Source organism: Gasterosteus aculeatus, chromosome 16 (genome assembly GCF_964276395.1).
Source record: "Gasterosteus aculeatus chromosome 16, fGasAcu3.hap1.1, whole genome shotgun sequence".
Classification (NCBI taxonomy): domain Eukaryota; kingdom Metazoa; phylum Chordata; class Actinopteri; order Perciformes; family Gasterosteidae; genus Gasterosteus; species Gasterosteus aculeatus.
The window spans coordinates 5,353,778-5,371,328 of NC_135704.1; the positions used below are offsets into that span (position 1 = coordinate 5,353,778).

The 17,551-nt window shown below is 44.2% G+C and overlaps 1 protein-coding gene across 5 annotated transcripts in view; it reads right to left on the reverse strand.

The window, feature by feature from the left end:
* Window positions 1–205: 205 nt before the first annotated feature.
* The window catches only part of col18a1a (collagen type XVIII alpha 1 chain a), a 60,219-nt gene continuing 42,873 nt past the window's right edge, over window positions 206–17,551 (reverse strand). For all 5 annotated transcript variants that reach the window (XM_040202061.2, XM_078091175.1, XM_040202058.2 and 2 more), the window contains 36 exons: window positions 17,473–17,551; window positions 15,555–15,676; window positions 14,521–14,547; window positions 14,075–14,281; window positions 13,880–13,906; window positions 13,389–13,451; window positions 13,223–13,294; window positions 13,083–13,133; window positions 12,842–12,961; window positions 12,551–12,613; window positions 11,835–11,879; window positions 11,047–11,178; window positions 10,689–10,760; window positions 10,248–10,274; window positions 9,762–9,860; window positions 9,044–9,079; window positions 8,684–8,773; window positions 8,532–8,567; window positions 7,529–7,588; window positions 7,349–7,426; window positions 7,146–7,181; window positions 6,969–7,022; window positions 6,762–6,827; window positions 5,878–5,943; window positions 5,589–5,619; window positions 5,225–5,278; window positions 5,080–5,114; window positions 4,858–4,992; window positions 4,537–4,696; window positions 4,309–4,373; window positions 3,628–3,756; window positions 3,070–3,102; window positions 2,668–2,985; window positions 2,037–2,234; window positions 1,686–1,801; window positions 206–1,573 (listed from right to left, as the gene is read on the reverse strand). In XM_040202061.2, coding sequence (XP_040057995.2) covers window positions 1,360–1,573; window positions 1,686–1,801; window positions 2,037–2,234; window positions 2,668–2,985; window positions 3,070–3,102; window positions 3,628–3,756; window positions 4,309–4,373; window positions 4,537–4,696; window positions 4,858–4,992; window positions 5,080–5,114; window positions 5,225–5,278; window positions 5,589–5,619; window positions 5,878–5,943; window positions 6,762–6,827; window positions 6,969–7,022; window positions 7,146–7,181; window positions 7,349–7,426; window positions 7,529–7,588; window positions 8,532–8,567; window positions 8,684–8,773; window positions 9,044–9,079; window positions 9,762–9,860; window positions 10,248–10,274; window positions 10,689–10,760; window positions 11,047–11,178; window positions 11,835–11,879; window positions 12,551–12,613; window positions 12,842–12,961; window positions 13,083–13,133; window positions 13,223–13,294; window positions 13,389–13,451; window positions 13,880–13,906; window positions 14,075–14,281; window positions 14,521–14,547; window positions 15,555–15,676; window positions 17,473–17,551 — 3,216 coding nt within the window. In that variant the 3' untranslated portion in view covers window positions 206–1,359. The remainder of the gene's footprint in view (window positions 1,574–1,685; window positions 1,802–2,036; window positions 2,235–2,667; window positions 2,986–3,069; window positions 3,103–3,627; window positions 3,757–4,308; window positions 4,374–4,536; window positions 4,697–4,857; window positions 4,993–5,079; window positions 5,115–5,224; window positions 5,279–5,588; window positions 5,620–5,877; window positions 5,944–6,761; window positions 6,828–6,968; window positions 7,023–7,145; window positions 7,182–7,348; window positions 7,427–7,528; window positions 7,589–8,531; window positions 8,568–8,683; window positions 8,774–9,043; window positions 9,080–9,761; window positions 9,861–10,247; window positions 10,275–10,688; window positions 10,761–11,046; window positions 11,179–11,834; window positions 11,880–12,550; window positions 12,614–12,841; window positions 12,962–13,082; window positions 13,134–13,222; window positions 13,295–13,388; window positions 13,452–13,879; window positions 13,907–14,074; window positions 14,282–14,520; window positions 14,548–15,554; window positions 15,677–17,472) is intronic.

A 17,551-nucleotide genomic window follows, 5' to 3' on the forward strand; every position in this document is an offset into this window, starting at 1 on the left:
CAATTCCATATAAAGTGATGATGTATGAACGGGGTGTATGCAGCTCCTCTCTCTGAGCACCACTCAGTTTGATTTGTGCTGGAGTCAATGCCACCTGTCAGGCCCGCTGAGGCCAACCTGTCACGTCCACAGTGTCACCAGAGCTCCTCAGGAGAAGTAATTCAACACGCTGTCCAGCTTCATGGACAGCACGTCAAACGTTTGCTGTAGTTGAAAAAGACTTTTATTCAGTGCCTGGGAGAAACAGTACAGCACAAATAGTAATAAAAATGGACATCCACGGGTTCAGTCAGGATATTCAAGCGTTGAGGCCACGTTAGTCTCTGAAATTCATACCAGGCAGGAGCTTCTCTCTCCTCAGGACACGGCCCTAACGCCCGGGACAGCCATCCCTCCGACAAAGATTAGCAGCCAACTAATCATTTCCAGCTTACTCACTGATAGGTTTTCATGAAGTGCCAGAAGGAAAGAAATAATCACTTTGGATTCACGAGGCTCCATTTTAGCTAGAATGAATATTGCCCTGTGGATGAGGGGTTATTTATTACAGAAGTGGCCAAGTCCGATAAGGTCATTTAAATTTAGTAAAAGTAAATGCATCTGAATCCACTTGAGCTAAAGCTTCTATAACATTTCAATATTTGTTGAATCACGCTTTGCACAGGAGTGGTTCAATACATGAGCTTATTGAGCTCACAAAGCAGTAAAAAGGCACAGTTACTGATCAGAAGCTCTTTTGAAAATAATGAAATGTTCTAAGTTGTTTAGAATATGAGGGTATTAAACATTTTTTTCCCAAATCATTTTTACCTTACATACATTCATTTAAAAATAAATATTATTATTATTATTATCTTCTTTGAAATAGCTATGAAACGTTTGCTGTTCCCTGTCATTATCCAAGATTTTAAAATGAAAATGGAAAAAAGGTGGAGATGATCAATACTTGATACAAAAATAATAAAAAAAACGGATGGATATAGCAATTTTATAAACAGTTCAAAAGGTAAAACATCCAAAAAAAATCACAAACAACAAACATAATATACAGAAAAACAAAAGAAGAAATAGGATACAATTAGAGAACACATTTAGCTTCTCCGCTATCGCTCTGCACCAAATATGTGCCAATGCCCCCGAGAGAAAGGACCAACGCCCCTCGGTTCAACCCATCTCTTTGGCGTCTCCGGAGGAGCAGACAACACAAAGGCTCTCTGCCAGGCACAGAGCCACGGGGCCAGTTCATTGGACGCCACACGGTCACCAGGCGTGTTCTCGGGAAATCAAAACGCTGTTCAACCAGGGCCCAGAACAAAAAAAAAAAACTAAACAAAAGAAATACGGGAGGACGGGCGGGATTTATTTCTTGGAGTGAGAAGTGAAGGCGTTCTCGATGCACAGGACGACGTAGGAGCCGGAGCAGCTGCTGGAGGTTTGCTGCATGAGGCGGCCGCTCTGTAGAGAGGACGCCAGGCCCGTTACAGCGTGGTCGCCCGCCCGCCATGTTTCACAGTAGTGGTCTGTTTGCCGGTGGCCTTTGTTGCTCGATCCATGCCAGACCATCTTTTCTGGCCTGGAGGAAAACAAGCACATGTTTTAGAATATTATATATCTTATATATCTTGTAGCAGGAAAGGGAATAAACGCTTCTCTTCTACAGATGCTGTATTGAACGGAAGACTCACCATGCGCTGTCTCTGACGACGTCTCTTCCATCGAAGGAGTAGATCGGTACATTCTCCCTCATTTTGCTCACGTCGTCACCAAAGAGAGACTCCCAACTGCTGAACAGCACTTGGTCCTGCAAATTATATCATTAATAGATATTACTTTCTCCTCTTCTAAATTTGTATCATTATTCTTCATCTTAAAGATACACAACCTTTAAAAACAAAAAGCTTCCACAGCTCCAGTTGGACTTGGGAAGTGACAATTGTCTTAAATTGGGGGAATATGTGAGCACATCGAGACGCACAATGTAGTATAAACAGAAACCCTTTAACAATGTCGCCACTTCCCCATCCGCAGTAGCTCACCTTGAGGTTGACGATGGGGGTGCTGTCCCTGTCCGACCTGCGGACGATGGTGTAGAGGTCTTGGAGCTTGGAGGAGAGGAAAGCTCTGAAGGTCCCCTTCAGGCCCACAGCGCGGGCCTGCTGGAAGCACAGGAAGTCTGCCCCGCGGATTCCTCGCATGTTACCAGTTTGAGGGGCGTTCAGGGCGATGATGTGTAGCTGGTGAGGAAGATGCAGCTTTGTGAGCAATGATTGCCTCTGTGAGACCTGCTCTTGGTACACATAGGTTTAGAATACTTTATACGTATATTCATTCCTCAGTTCATCCCATTGACAAAAGACTGGTCCACTGCATCAGCCGAGACTCTTCTTATTGCAGATGGAAAATGCATTTAATGTGGAAATAGGACAACAGAACCCTAGCTGGATGTGACGGGGGGGGGAAGCAAAGCAGGTGCTTCTCATGCAAAGGTCAATAATGACAACAAAGGAAGGAACGGACACGTGGCTTCGCTGTCCTTTTTCTGGGTGGCAACACAGGGAATACAATCCCCACACAGATATACACCCCCGCACCGCGTTTCAATAATTATCACTACCATTAAGTGCGCAGCAAGATGATTCCTTCACAAACGAACTGAGCTCTACTCACTCCTGGTGCTGAAGGCCCCACGGGGCCGGCCGGCTGCTGCACAGGCAGGCTGGGTCGTCGTGGCGGAGTCACAGGGTGTCTGTTCTCAGTCCGTTGCGTGTCTGATCTCCCGTCCGTCTGGCCTGTGAGTCTCGTGTCTGGGAATCTGGGATCATACTGTGGGGGGTATCTGTCCACCGGGGGCTGTGGAGGAGGCTCAATGGGTCGTACGGCAGAACCTCCCTGGGAGTAATGGCCAGCTCCGTTGTTGTGAGACTGGTCATGTGACTGGGGGTACAGGATCACAGGTGGGGGCTGGACCTCCACCAACTCGTTGTCCTATCAGTGCAAATGAGACATTTAATCAAAAGTGCAAAACAGGTAGGACCACATTTGTATTGTATTTCCTTCTGTGGTACGTACCAGATCTCTGGAGAAGGGATTGTAGTTACCGAGCTGGAAGAGGAAGGAGGGGGGGACTAAATTAGATAATTTAGGCAGGGTATATTGCCTCTGTAATTAACTCAATATCAAACTGCTTTTGTTATTCAAACAAATACCGTAAAGAAACTTTTCAAATACTGTAGTTGAACTCAGTTTGGACCTTCTGTGGTTTTGTTTGCCCCAACAGCAGCGTCGTAGTATGATGGCATTGCAACTCTACAGCAGGGGTGTCAAACTCATTTTAGGTAGGGGGCCACGCGGGCCGGACCAATAAAATCCTAGGCGGTGATGGCTGGTCGAGAGTCGCTGAACACTGTCGTCGATCACCCTGGTCGATCGCATGTCACGCAGGGCGACCCCCAGTGGACTAATTAGGAATAGCAGCTATTTTTATAGAAATGCAATTCATGTCATTTTCACACTTAGCATCCGGCGGGCCGCGCTGGACCCCCCGGCGGGCCGGATGCTTGACACCCCTGCTCTACGGTTTCTATGCCCCTGAAAGCACTGCGTGTCTTCGGTGCGAAGATACTGTACCATGACTTGCCGCACTCCATCGCGCACTCTCAAATAGAGGTCCGCTTTGTCAAGGATGTAGATGAGGCTGCCCTCTGGCTCACGTCTCGCAGTAGCTATCATTGTGTCGTACGACCTTGAGGTAGTGACCTGTGGAAAACAAATAAACATGGCGTTTAGCTTTGGTTGAACAAGAAATAACTAAGAAATTGACAAATTGCTCAAATTCAAACAGGGTGCTCCGTTCCCGGACCAGCAGGTTCAGGAACAGCTTCATCCCTGCGGCTGTCACTCTACTGAACTCTGCCCCCCCCCCCCACACACACACATCTCCCTCAGTGACTGTACTTCCCCCCCTCCACCATGGCTTGACTGCCACACCCTCCTCCAGCCACTGAGCATTTGCACCAGAATGTTTTTTTTCTATCACTTATTACTGTATTAATCGTACTTATACCTACAATACCTCTTACTGTTCATATTGTATATCCATTTCTTACTGTACATATCTATTTATTCACTTATTACACTTTACATATGCACATACTCTATTGCTATTTTGCACTTCTGGTTGGATGCTAAACTGCATGTCGTTGCCTCAGTACTTGTACTCTGTGCAATGACAATAAAGTTGAATCTAATCTAAAATAAACAATGCCAACCTTAACAAGTACATAACGAGCTGGATGATATTGTACTTACCCCAGAAGAGCGAGCGGGACTTCCAGGCGGACCAGGAGGACCCGGAGGTCCAGGAACACTGAGGGCTTCAAATGTAAACAAAAGCATGTCAATGATTTGGCTTATGGCGGCTCAAGTGTCTCCCGTGGCCGACAAGCTGAGCGCAGAGAGCTTTTGAAGGTCCCCTCCACACTAGATAGCAGTGTTTAGAATAATCCAGAATATTGAAACAGTGAAAAAGTGACTCACAGTAATTGGGCCGATATGCTCCGGGAAGTGAGGAAGAACCTTGGGGTCCAGGAGGTCCAGGTGGTCCTGGAGGACCTGGGCGCCCATCGTAACCAGTCCCTGGTTGCCCTGGTGGCCCCTGAGGACCAGGAGGGCCCACTACAGATTCTCCCTTTGGACCCTGACGAGATGAGAAAGAAAAAATCTAAATGACAGCGATGCCTTGTGAAGAGTTCTCCATCTAGGACGGAGTGCTTAGTGTACAGTTAAAACCTTCTGACCCAAAACCTTTTGACAAATCGCGTCACCTGTAAGTAAACCAGGGCTACTTTCTGAACTCACCTGCAGGCCTGGTTTGCCAGGAGGCCCCGGTGGGCCTTGTGCTCCTCCAAAACGTGGGTCGTAATATCCGCCGCCACCAGGTTCTCCCTTTTCTCCCTTCACACCCAGGTCTCCACGCTCCCCCTTCAGTTGGTTCTGTTGGAAACAGTTTAACATTATGAAGTAGACTACATCCAGCATACTAAGAAATACACGTTGGCGGGTGGCGATCAGCTACTTTACCTTCAATGTGTAAATATCAAAATTAGAGGCGGTCCCTGAAAAGAAAAAAGTGTATTAGTAACTAAATACTAATAATTCCCTTCTACACTCTCCTGCAGTGCAGTGGATTAATGCATACGGGTAAAGTATGTACATGTTAACTTACCTGGGATTCCTGGAGGTCCTTGGTCCCCACTCTCTCCTTTTTCCCCCTTAGTGGCTACAACAAAATACCATTTTTAACATTGGTGAGACCATCATTTTCCAAAGGTGCATCTGGTGTGCAGAGCTGTGCCATCAATAGTGACGTCGTCTGTGTCAGTTCATCCTTCAAATACGGCCACACTTGACAGTCTAATCTCTTGACAATAGAGGGAATATCCCCTTCAGGCTGAGGCAGCTTCATTAAACTAAAATTAAGATAGTGTTTATCTCTGCAGACACTTGGAGCTCTTTTTAAATCTCTTCCTTTACTGATCCCTCGCTATCTTACAGTATTATGTATCGGTGCGAAGTGAGAGGACTCGTACCTGGGTAATTCCGTGAAGCGTCATCATAGCGCTATAAACCAAAAAAAAGAAAGTTCAACGGAAAAATTCACCTCAAAAGATTTTTTTTTAAAGCTTCATACTAAACTATGCAATTAGCAACTGATACAGTAGTTTCACCAGACAAGAAGGCGACGGTACAAAAGCCCCAGATAATGACGGGATATATCATGCTCGGGTTGAGCGGTCAGACACCGAGGGGTACATGGGAGACATCGTGCTGGTGCTAAAAAGGTTTCCCAGTACAAGGTTGTGGATCTTGTGTACTTACGTTGAAGCGATCTAAGGGGATGGCTGGTCCGGGGGGTCCAGGTGGTCCCGGTTGGCCGGGTACACCCTAATGAAATCAAAGTAATTCACTCTTTCCTTCTGTTTCGTTGTTTATGTAGATGATTGTTCATGACATAACAAGCATATAGCGATGAACACAATGCTGTCTGTGTTTGATGTTGGTGTGGATCAGGATTGCCGAAGCTCACTGATGAGATAATATGTAAATGTACATGTGAAACATATGTTTGAATCAACGTTGTGAATTGACATTAATTACCCTGGCACAATTAACCAAACGAAGGCTATTATATCCAAAGGATAATAATACGTACAAAAAATGATTATTAACGGTGTCCAAATCTATTCAAGTCGTGTTTCATTTAGATTTTTTATTCAAACGTTTTAAAAAAAGCCGGCACTGACGGCTATGATACTGTTATATATTCTTGATTCTTAAAGATCAACAGATCAGGACCGTCCTCGACCGAAACAGTTCCTAGTCAACTATCGCATGATGGTAATAATTGATGAGTTGATTTAATCAACCGATTTGTAAAAACAACATTTGAATCCCACGAAGGGACTCATGTAAAACTAAACGTGTTTAGCAAAGATGTGTTTCTTGATAATATATAGAATTCAGTCATTAGAAAACAACTGAACAATTAGGACCAAAATGGATCGTTATTCCACTGATCAACCAGAGTGCAGTTCTAAAACACATCATTGATTTCATGGTCAGTTTAATTTTTTTTAAAGATGGTGTATTGTAGGTGTGAATGACTTGGTTGGTAAGTGAAAAGTGAACAAGATGATGTGGAACAATCAGTTTTAACTTTTGCAACGGTCGAATCGGTTATTAATAATGCTATCAATACTTACCGGGTAACCGTAGCCAACTCCCGTCTCTCCTTTCTCCCCTTTGTAACCATTTACACCAGGGCGACCCTGAGGGTTTAAAGTCATCCATTAATATTTCCCTGCACTCGGAAAAAGGAAACAATGGTATTTAAATGTGACAAAAGCAATATGCGATAGGTTATCCAAATGACTATGTAATAACAATAAAGCAAAGGAAGGGGTACTTACGGGTCTTCCAGGCATTCCCATTTCACCTTTTATTCCAGCAGGCCCATACTGGCCCTATTCAATAAATCATGAGATGAAAGACATTGTGAGCCGACAGGGGAATGAAGTGGTGGAAAAAAATCCATTTTGGGTTAAAAAGATTGTAGAGGTATCAGATAGAGATGCTCAAACACTTACAGGGGGTCCGACGGGTCCAGGGGTCCCTCTGTCTCCCTACAGGCAGTTTAGAGGAAACGGATCAGTAACAACAACAAATGGATCACCAAAAACATGAATGAACCACAAGGCATATACTCTGGAGGAGAGGCGTGTACCTCTTTTAACGAGAGAGAGAGAGAGACATACAGTAAATGCACACAGTCGGAAGCAGTGGGACTGACCTTCGGACCCGTCAGCCCTTCCAGATGCACGAGGTTTCCATCCGGTCCGATTACCTGGCCCGGTTCTCCTTTCTCACCCTGAACACGGAACCGCACACGCGAGACGACAACACACCCTCAATTACAGCAGTGCCTCAGTGCCGAAGCGAGGCTGCATGAATAGTTTAATGAGGACCAGACCTTGTCCCCGTAGCCTGGAGGGCCAGTGTCTCCTCTGTCCCCCTTTGGCCCAGAAGGACCCTGCAGGGTAAAAGAGTACGTATGGGTTGTAAACTCTCAGCAGCAGAGTATTCTCCCAGATCAAGTGGATGAGATGTCATAGACTTGCAGTGTCAATTTGTCACCTGCTAACTCTACTGCAGAGACGCATTTGATGCTTGCTTACTTTAGGGGAAGACCACATTTCCTTTTAAAATGGTCTGTTATGGAAGTTTGAAGGAAATGGAGGTAGCATTGATTAAAGACTAAACACAGTCTGTAATCACGATGTGAGCGTCCACCCACATGCAGCAATGCAACCTGTGGTTAAATCAAAAGACCATTTCCAACAGTGCAGCACAAGCCCGATGTATCTTGTTCCTCTTTGACACTGTCTTCCAAAAGGAGTTATCTAAAATCTACAGTGCCTAAACGTAGGAGTTTACTTACTAAAATTGTATATTTTGGACAGAAGATTTTGAATTCATTTAAAGTATTTCTACACAACATTAAAGAAACATCCAGGGTCAAGAGTTAGAATATTCAATAAACCCGTAATGCGGGTTTAATTAACTGCAAACAGAAAACTGTACTTTTTTTATTCAAAAGTTAAAAACCTTTTTTGGCGCATTACAGAACACGGCATCACTTATTTAAACGCAGCACTGACCATATCAAACCAGGAAGAATAGCTCACACATAAAGTGTAATGGTAATTGTTGAGATTTGTATGGGAAGTTAGAAAGTAATGAGAGGGGGGGATAAAAAAACATTGTTGGTTTGGCATTTGGTGACAATAATATAAATTAAAATAAACAAAAAGAATAACGGTAAATTAGCAAAGGGTGAAAAAAGAATACAGGCGACAAAGAGACAGCAACATTAAAATGAAATGTATTCACCATTTAGTGTGAAGTAAATAGACAAAAGAATTAAGGTCACAATAAGAGTAAAGGCCATTATTATGTAACACTGGGAGACTTACAGGTAATCCAGCTTGGCCAGATAAACCAGGTCCTCCCTGGAAAAATAAACAGACACATGAACTAACAATAACTATAACACTAAACTGTGCAAGCAAAGTGACTCAAGACTCATTCTAAAATAAACTCGTGCAGTGTGCGTTGTGCTGCTTACATTGTCGGGTCTTTGGTAGATGATTTGTCCTGGTTGCCCAGGTGGTCCGGGTGGCCCTGGGACCCCTGTTCCATCTCGACCCGGGTTGCCCTAAAACAACAACAAATACACAGCAAAAAGATGAGTGACTGTCCCACCTCCGAGAGAGATTCATCAAATGCTGAAATGGACCCAGCTTCAGTTTGTTATATCTGTTCCAACATAAAGAATACAAGTATTTTGAAGGAGAATGACAAGTATTAGTTCGTTGTTATCTTTCTTTTGTAGAAGTATTTTATGAGATCAAAATGTCCTCATTTATCAATATAAATGATTCAATATTTTGCAGATAAAAATGACTACAATGAAGATGAAACTCACCCTTTCTCCTTTGTTGCCAGTGTCCCCCTTTGGTCCCTGTGAAATGAAAGAGGGACGAGACAAAGGAAACGTTTACCAAGGTGGCCAAATACCTGAAAGATCCAACAACAAACGAGAGGAACAACCTTTTAATTAGAAGCACGGCTTCCTATCACATCACATAATGTAATTACCTGATAAATGACTTTAATTGATCATCGTATTCAACAGTTTAAGATTCCATTCACATGCAAATTTGAATGCACAAAACACCTGCCAAGACCGTTTCCCCAGTATTACCACAGCACACGCCTCATTCGGGTGCAAAGCGTGCTCGTACATCGACAGAGAGCCAGCTTTACCCAGCATGCCAATTGCTGGTAACAGTTGATACTGGTGCGATTGACACAAAAACCAGCATGAATAACACCTGAGAAAACCGAAACAACCCAATGATGAAGACCATGCCGAGGAATTGAATGCAATCGAAAGTGTTTTTAGACGACTAATTCCAAGGTCAAGAAATAACGTGCATGGTTACATTGGGTAATACTTGTTATAACAGGCAGCCTGAGGTTGTGCTGTCCTACAATAACCATTTTGTAAAGAATTGCTGTAAAAATCTGCTCTAAAAAGTAGAACTCTTTATTATTCACAACCGCTTTTGTTTTTGTTTCTGCGTCGTTTGGAAGTACGGTAAGGTAAGATGATGACGTATTCTTATTTCTCTCGGTATTACCTGAGGTCCAGGGAAGCCATCCAACCCCGGACGTCCATCTCTTCCTGTGAGACCATCAGTGCCCTTCTGACCCGGTAAACCAGGAACCCCATCTTTACCCTGCAGAGGCACAATGGGGAAAATCACACTTGAGAGAAACACAAAAAACTATGTTATGACCACATTCCTGCCCTTAATTTAAAGATATTGATTGTATTTGTTAACCCAGAACTCCCAATTACTTTTCACATGTTTTACTGAACGTACAGTATACAATAAATTCAGGGTTTGCCTGTTTTTCTTTAATCTTAACTAGTTTAGATTGAAGACATTTTGAATATGTTAAGTTTTTAATTACTTTAAACAAAGCATCATAAAGTGTGAACAAATGCAATGCATTGTATTCAAGTTTTAATGCAGTATTTTGCTTGTTTGTGTGTTTCCACGGATTTCATGTACTCAAAACCAACTCCGGAGCCCTTCTTGAAAATGACTTTAGTTACTCACTTGAAGTCCAGGAGAGCCTGGAGGACCCTGAAAGCACATATTGGCTTTGGTTATTTGCAGGTTCATGTATATCTTCCCCATGTATTTCCAACTTTCAACAAACATTGATTTCAAAACAACAAACGTGCACAGTGAAGACCTGTACAAACGGCATGTTGTTCCTAAGCAAACAACCAAATCATTTTTTCGAATAAATGGCAGGGAGGCCAAATAGGGCAGACATTTACACAAGGGCACACTCAGTATTTTTGTCACTAAATGACAAAGTGATGACAAAGTGATGACATGTCTTTAAGGGTAGTGATACGATCCAGGGACCTACGTGGGGAATTTCAGCACAAGGAGGAGCTTTTGGCAGATTTAAACATTGCATTTTAAAGAATTGAAGATATTCTGTATCATCTTCCACAAAACCTGATTTTTTTCTATTGCAGTACTGACCTGTCTTCCCTCAACTCCTCTTTCGCCAGGAAGTCGATTTCTGAAGCCTTCACCAGAGGCCTCCATGTCATCCTTCAAACAACAGCAAAGATCGTATGACAGCTGGCCAAACAAAATGGGCTTTTGCTTTTTTTCCATGCTGTATTATTATTCTCTGCATTGGTTGCTTTCCCTTCAAATAATTTACCACCGTGATGAACATAGTAATGGACAACGACAATGTGTCCGTGGAACAGCTCTATCGTTGAGCAGAACGGCCCCAGACAACTAAATTACACATACAACAGCTTTTATTTCTCGCTGATACACGGTCAACTCTCACAGAAGGTGTCATCTGAAAAACAAATAGAGAACTTACAAATCCAACACTATAGCCAGGGCCAGGAGGCCCTGGAGGCCCAGGTCGCCCAACTGGTCCAATAGGGCCGGGAAGACCGGCCAGTCCAGTCTGTCCCGGGGTTCCTGGTAAACCAGGGTCTCCTCGAGACCCCTGTAAATACATATAAATACAAAGATTTAATCTTCATTGAAGCAAATCTTCATTGTGTCACATATACTGCACACAACTGCTGTTACTGTTCCTGCAGCGTTTGGCTTTGTATGTGTGGTGTAATAGAACGAAGATCAATGTAACGGCACATAAACCCACGCTCTCTGTCCTCGGGCCAAATTCAGACGTTACCAAATGTTCAACCAAGCAGCACTCAGATTAATCTATAAGTCTGGCTGACAATATTTGACAAACATTTGCATATGGTTAGCAGACACAAATCCCCTTTGATGGCTGACATGCTGGCGCCCCGTTGCCTACGGATTGGCGGCTTAGGGAAGTAGGAGGATAAATAGTGGGGCAGTATATTGGGAAAAGAAAAGTAGAAGCTTGGCTGGAGAAATGAAAGGGATAAGTGAGCTTTAAAGGGTTGGATGACAATTGACAAGTTGTTCTAATTAGCCAATGGGCACCGTAACTAGTTATTTCAAAAGCACACCACCAATGCATTTACCCGTTACCCTTTATTCAGGATCATGGGATATCTGATACTGGTCACAAAAAAAGCTATTTGCATTGAGTTCTGTTTTTGATTGTAGATGGAACTTTAACAGGACAAGTAGAACTGAAAAGAACAAAGACAATGAACCCTTCACCTTCTCTCCAACTGCTCCTGGAAGGCCCAGGTCGCCAGAATCACCCTAATGTAGGAAAAAGCAACAAAATATGTTTTTTAAAAACACTACAAACTGCAATGATGCTGCAATTGTGCTTTTTTAATACAATTTTCCAATAAAGTCAAAATATTTGAACATATTTATGGATGCATATCCACCGGCATGCAGCTACGACAGCACTTGTGTTTTTGCCCTAATAATTATAATCCTGGGAGCCAGTTTTGGCAAAAAAATGTAGCCCTCTTTCAAGCCTTCATACATCGATAACTGTCTGTTTCTCTTATTTAGGCTCAAATATTGTTCATGTAAAACCGGTCCCTTATACAACATTTAAAACTGTGTTTTGCCTCCCACTTGACAGTTGGAGAAGCAAGCAAGCGACTGGTTAGCGTAGCACCGACTCCCACTGTACACATCCCTGGCAGATCCCCATCCCTCACATCCTAGAAGGTACCAGGTAGCAGTAACTGTCCCTCTCACGGGTGCAGTCGTGGGGAAACGCTGTTATCCAGTCAGTAAAGTTAACTGGTCACAGCAGCGCTCCATTCACTACCCGATGATTGAGCTTACACATCGATCACAACGCAGACGTGTTGGAACTGAACGGATATCATGTACATTTGCGCGACCACCCACACACATAATTGAGTAATCAATATTTCCAACAAAGGCCGAGGCATAGAACAACAGATTACCTTTTCTCCCTTCGGACCAGAAACTCCTGGGAGTCCATCAGAACCCGGCAAACCCGGCAAGCCCTAAAGGAATTTGGTTCAGACATTCGGTCGTTGTTGATTGGGTTTGACTGCACACTCATTTCAATCATGATTCAGAGGGTTTAGAGCAGTCGTTCTCAACTGGTGGGACGCGGGTCGGGTTGCTGGTCCGGGTACGTGCCGGTACCCCGCCGCCAGACCAGTTGAGAACCACTGGGTCAGAGAGTTCTTAGGCTAGTGATGCCGAGAGACAAACAGATTGACACCTACTGGTTGACCGGGATTCCCGTCCTTTCCTGGGGGTCCAAATGCCCCAGAACTAGATGCTGACCCTACAAAATCAGTAGCAGGACCCGGGGGTCCAGGGGGACCAGGGGGACCAGGCAATCCCTAAAAAACAAAATGTATTTCATTAAAAGATGCTAGTTAGTCTTAGAGCAAGAAAGAGGCTACATCCACTACATAGTTTGTTCCTGTTGAACGTATTCTTTCAAATTCTAATTCTTCTCACCCGAATGGATTCCAGATCAGGGAACCCAGAGGCTTCCATGTCCACAAAAGTCTGAAAAACACGGACCGAAAATCAGTTAACAAATACGTCACGCAGGCAGTCTGCTGAATATGCAGCATGTGAGGCCTGGATTGACTCACAGATCCTGTTCCTGGCGGTCCCGGAGGTCCTGGCGGTCCCCTGGGGCCAGGCTGACCATCTCCACGGTCTCCCTGTATACACAAGTCTCATTATTTAATCCTATTCAGAAAAAAAACAAAAACATAAGTATATTTGTTATTCTGCTAATGTGAGTGACCATCTAACCTTATCTCCTTTAGGTCCAGAGTTCCCCGGGGATCCTGGGAAGCCAGGTGGTCCTTCAGCACCCTGTGTTCAGGAAACCATAATGTTGGGGCGCTCAGGGTGCAATTACAAGGAACGTGAGTGGACATCTTCTAAAAGTGCTCCGATCAGCATTTTTTAGGGATGATCAATGTGAACGTCCTCCCAAAGACAGACCGTCCGTTTGCATGAAGTTGCCTCTTAGCAGCAATAGCTGTGCCTGGTCATTCAGAGAACAAGCCATGTTTGTGTGAAAGGAGGAATCATCTCTTTACAGAGACCCCCAATCTAACTATCTAGAATGAATATGAGCCGATAAGGATCAGTGATCAATCGGAGCAACTTCAGAACCTGCTTAAACAATCCATCACCACATAAACTTTTGGCGGATGATCATAGTTAAAGCCATCAGTCAGGGTTCATGGTTTTGTGGAGGGGGTGCGTGGGGGGCAGGAGGGGTCAAAGCAGCTTACCTTTTTCCCATCCTCACCAGGATCCCCCTGTAGGAATGAAAAAAGTAAATAAAAGTCCTCTGAGACACATTTAAAGATATATTCTTATTTAGATATCGTCGTCCATGTTTGGCCTGACTCATTTGAAAGCAAATGTAGAAGAGAGATTTTTGTTTGGATGATTTCATGAAAATAATTGAAGCGCAGACAACTAACCGGCTCTCCATCAGCTCCTGGTGGTCCCTGGGGGCCCGCAGCTCCTTGTGGTCCGGCCGGCCCTCGAGGTCCGGGGACTCTGGAAGAAACCGAGCCGCCACTACCGACTAAGACCTCGGTTGCGGGTCCCGGAGGGCCGGGGGAACCGGGCGGCCCAGGTGGGCCGGTGTCTCCCTTCATGCCCGGGTAGCCAAAGCCTGCGGTGCCCTGGAGATAAGAAGGTGACTAAAGCTTCTCCAAAAAGTGCAACAACATAAGAGCAATGGAGTAACACTGTCCCAGGGCCTTACAGAATAACAATAGAAGATAAATGTTACAAAATGAAAAGAAGAAACTAAAATAAAGAGGTAATATTGCGCATGATCCTTGTTGTGTTTGTACATGACGCCTGTAACTTTGCTCCTGGTCGACTCCAATTAAGAGCCATGAGATGATCTCCAACTTACCTTTAAACCTGTTTCCCCTGGTTCCCCCTGGAAATGAAAAGAAGAAAACAAGTGGCAGGTCAGAGCCAGCAGCAGCGTGCAGCCTGTCACGTGCAACATAAAACACCTGAAACACACAACCATGAGCATATGCAGACACCTCCACGTGCTGGAGAACTTCCATTCAGGGTTTGTGTTTCCTGCTTTGTAGAGTTTGTATTTTACTTCTGATGATCTTTTACATCTTTATGTGTCCGTATCGGCTGCCAAGTTATATCAGTGTATGTTTTGTTTTGTGTATAATAGGACATGTAACTTATGTGTGTGTTATTTTGAAGACAGAGAATATAAAATCAATGTCTGACCAACAGTAATGAGATAATTTAGATCATTTTCTGCATTTTACAATTACTGTAAAATAAATGGGATTTGGCCCAAAGAACCAAAGAACTATGCATCAACATACACACAATTTAAGATTAGGAAATGTCAACAACAGTATGTGTGACTCAAATACAAACAAAGGAACATAACAATGGCTGACATTATATTGCCCTTTTGCTACACACTCATATGACTGGATCACGTTGCAGGAGTCGGGTGCTTTTACTGAGCTTGCTTCTCTCGATGAGCAACTGCAGATTAGAATACCGTCCCAAACTTCATTTTTCGTCTTATGGCAATGCAGGTTCAACATTTCATGTCATTTAATTTCCCTTCAGTTGTAGTTGATTTATTTGCTTCATTCATGCTTCATCTGGAGCCCCCAAAAATACTCTGCTTTATTGTAAATGACGTCTCTACCGCTTTGTTTAGTCTAAAACCAGAATGAATTTGCCTGCATGAAATTAGGACTTGCAGCTCCCTCTAGTGTTCCTTTGGGACGTTACAGCCAAGCCCACACAACGGTGTTTCCGACCCATCTGGTCGAGTCTACTCACTGGTGACTGCGACCTTCACGAGGACAAACTCTCCCCTCACACGCAGGACAAATATGACGTGTCTCATAAAAGCCTTCCGTCTACAACCAAAGCAGATCACATAAGAGTCCAAACCTTCTCTCCACGGGCTCCGCCTCGTGAGCCGGATCCAGCGCTAGCATCTCCCTTCGGCCCAATTGGGCCCCTGTCTCCTTTCAGTCCTGGATCCCCCCGGTCGCCCTTTTCTCCCTTAGGACCTGTAAACAGCGACAAAAGGACAGTCATTAATGTCCTCATGAAAAGACCTTTCAAAATGGAAGAATGGCTGTATTTCCCCAACAATATACAGCCAAAAGCAGAGAAAAGAAGGTGTAGAGGAAAAGACTTCTTGGTTGTTGGAGGGAGAATCCCAGTGTGTGTGTGTGTGTGTGCGTGAATGCGATTTAAAGGCCTCGTGAAGGTTTTGGGAGGATAACACTTTCCCAGCGCTGCACAAACCAGCATCCGGATATTTATACTCCGGGATGAGCTCAATTGACCCTAAACTCTTCTCACTAAAATGTTCCTTTCACTTGAGTACATATAATATGCAACCAATTTCCTGGGCAGTGAAGAAGTCAAACATCTTTTGAAGCGGCGCAAAATGATGTCCACTTCTGAAGGGTTCCAGCTCAGGGATTAGATTTAGAAATGAAAACCGGATCTCATGGCCTCTGAACAGAAACACAAGCACGGTATACGTTCACTGAAAACATTAATACCTCAAGTCATTAGCAGCTTATGGTAATATGCAACATTTTCAAATCCTTGTTGTTTTTAAGAAATAAATAGCTCTACCGAAACATTTCTTCCTCTAACATTGACATTCTCTCTCTCTCTCTATTTTCTCCTTGTGTATATCTTAACAGCCTGAACGACCCAACAACCCTGACCCTAAGCATAGCGTAGAGAGACTCGTGCATGCCCGTGTCATGTGAGGTCCTGCACGAGGAGCACACATGAAGCAGGCAGCGCATGAGATGGGAGAGTATGAAAAGGGGAAGTAAAACACGGGAGATATGGATGCTCGTCTCCGTGTTTTAAACTCCCCCCACGACCCACCTGGCGACCCAGGAGGTTCCCGGCCGGACGCCACAGAAAGTGAAAGGTACTGGAAGTGTCTCGCTGAGCACGAACCAAGAGACGGTGTTAAATGAGCTCTCTGGATCGACTCCTGTAAGTCACATGGGTGCTCCAGGATGTGGAGTCTGCTCCTTTGTTGTTTGCGCCACTCAGTCGCGATAGTTTGGTTTGGTTATTTTGCCTTAACTTTGTTATTTGATGAATAAATTACAGAAGGGTAATAACCCAAAGCCAAATATGTGAATGGGGAATTGACCGGATCCTGGTTACTCTGATGAGCACACAAGACGACAAACTGTGCTTAATGTTAGTCAGTTCATCACAGCCCCTTTCCCATAGTCACGATTTTCTCTGACACAAACCAGCTTTCTTTGTCTTTATGAGCTGACATTGGCATCCCACAATGAACCTGTATTCCTCTGAGCCCCAAGTTATGTATTTCAATGCAATTTCCACAATTAGCAGCACCTGCACGTTACACGTCAGTGCTCATCATAACTGACGGCCTTCCGACCTCTGCTGCACTAATCCTCGCCGCCACTAGGTGGAGACACGTGCCAGTGCAATCCTCTGCGGTTCATGCCGTTATGCATCTTCCATGCATGTGGCAACGGCAGCAGCGTGTGCCATCCTAAACATTCCCCTCCACACCCGACAAGTGTGCCATGTGGCGTGTCGGCATGGGGAAGTAAAAGCCCTATTCTCTACCTTACAAATGATAAATGTATGAAAGATGAGGAGGCATCTGTAAAGAGAATAGTCTGAATGTGTCTGGTTTGAATAAAGAAGGACTGATTCTTGATTTGTGCCCAGTTTAGAGATTAAACTAACACAATATTCCATCGCATGTTAGTTCTGATCTCTTTCTGCTAACAGAATCTAATTCCGTCTCTTTTCATAGGAAGTGTCGACTGTGTCCACATGAACTCACCTGTTTCTGTCGTACTCGTGTCTCCCTCTCTCCTCGTCAGTGGGGGCTGCTGAATGGGCGGGGAGAGTGGAAGAGGAGT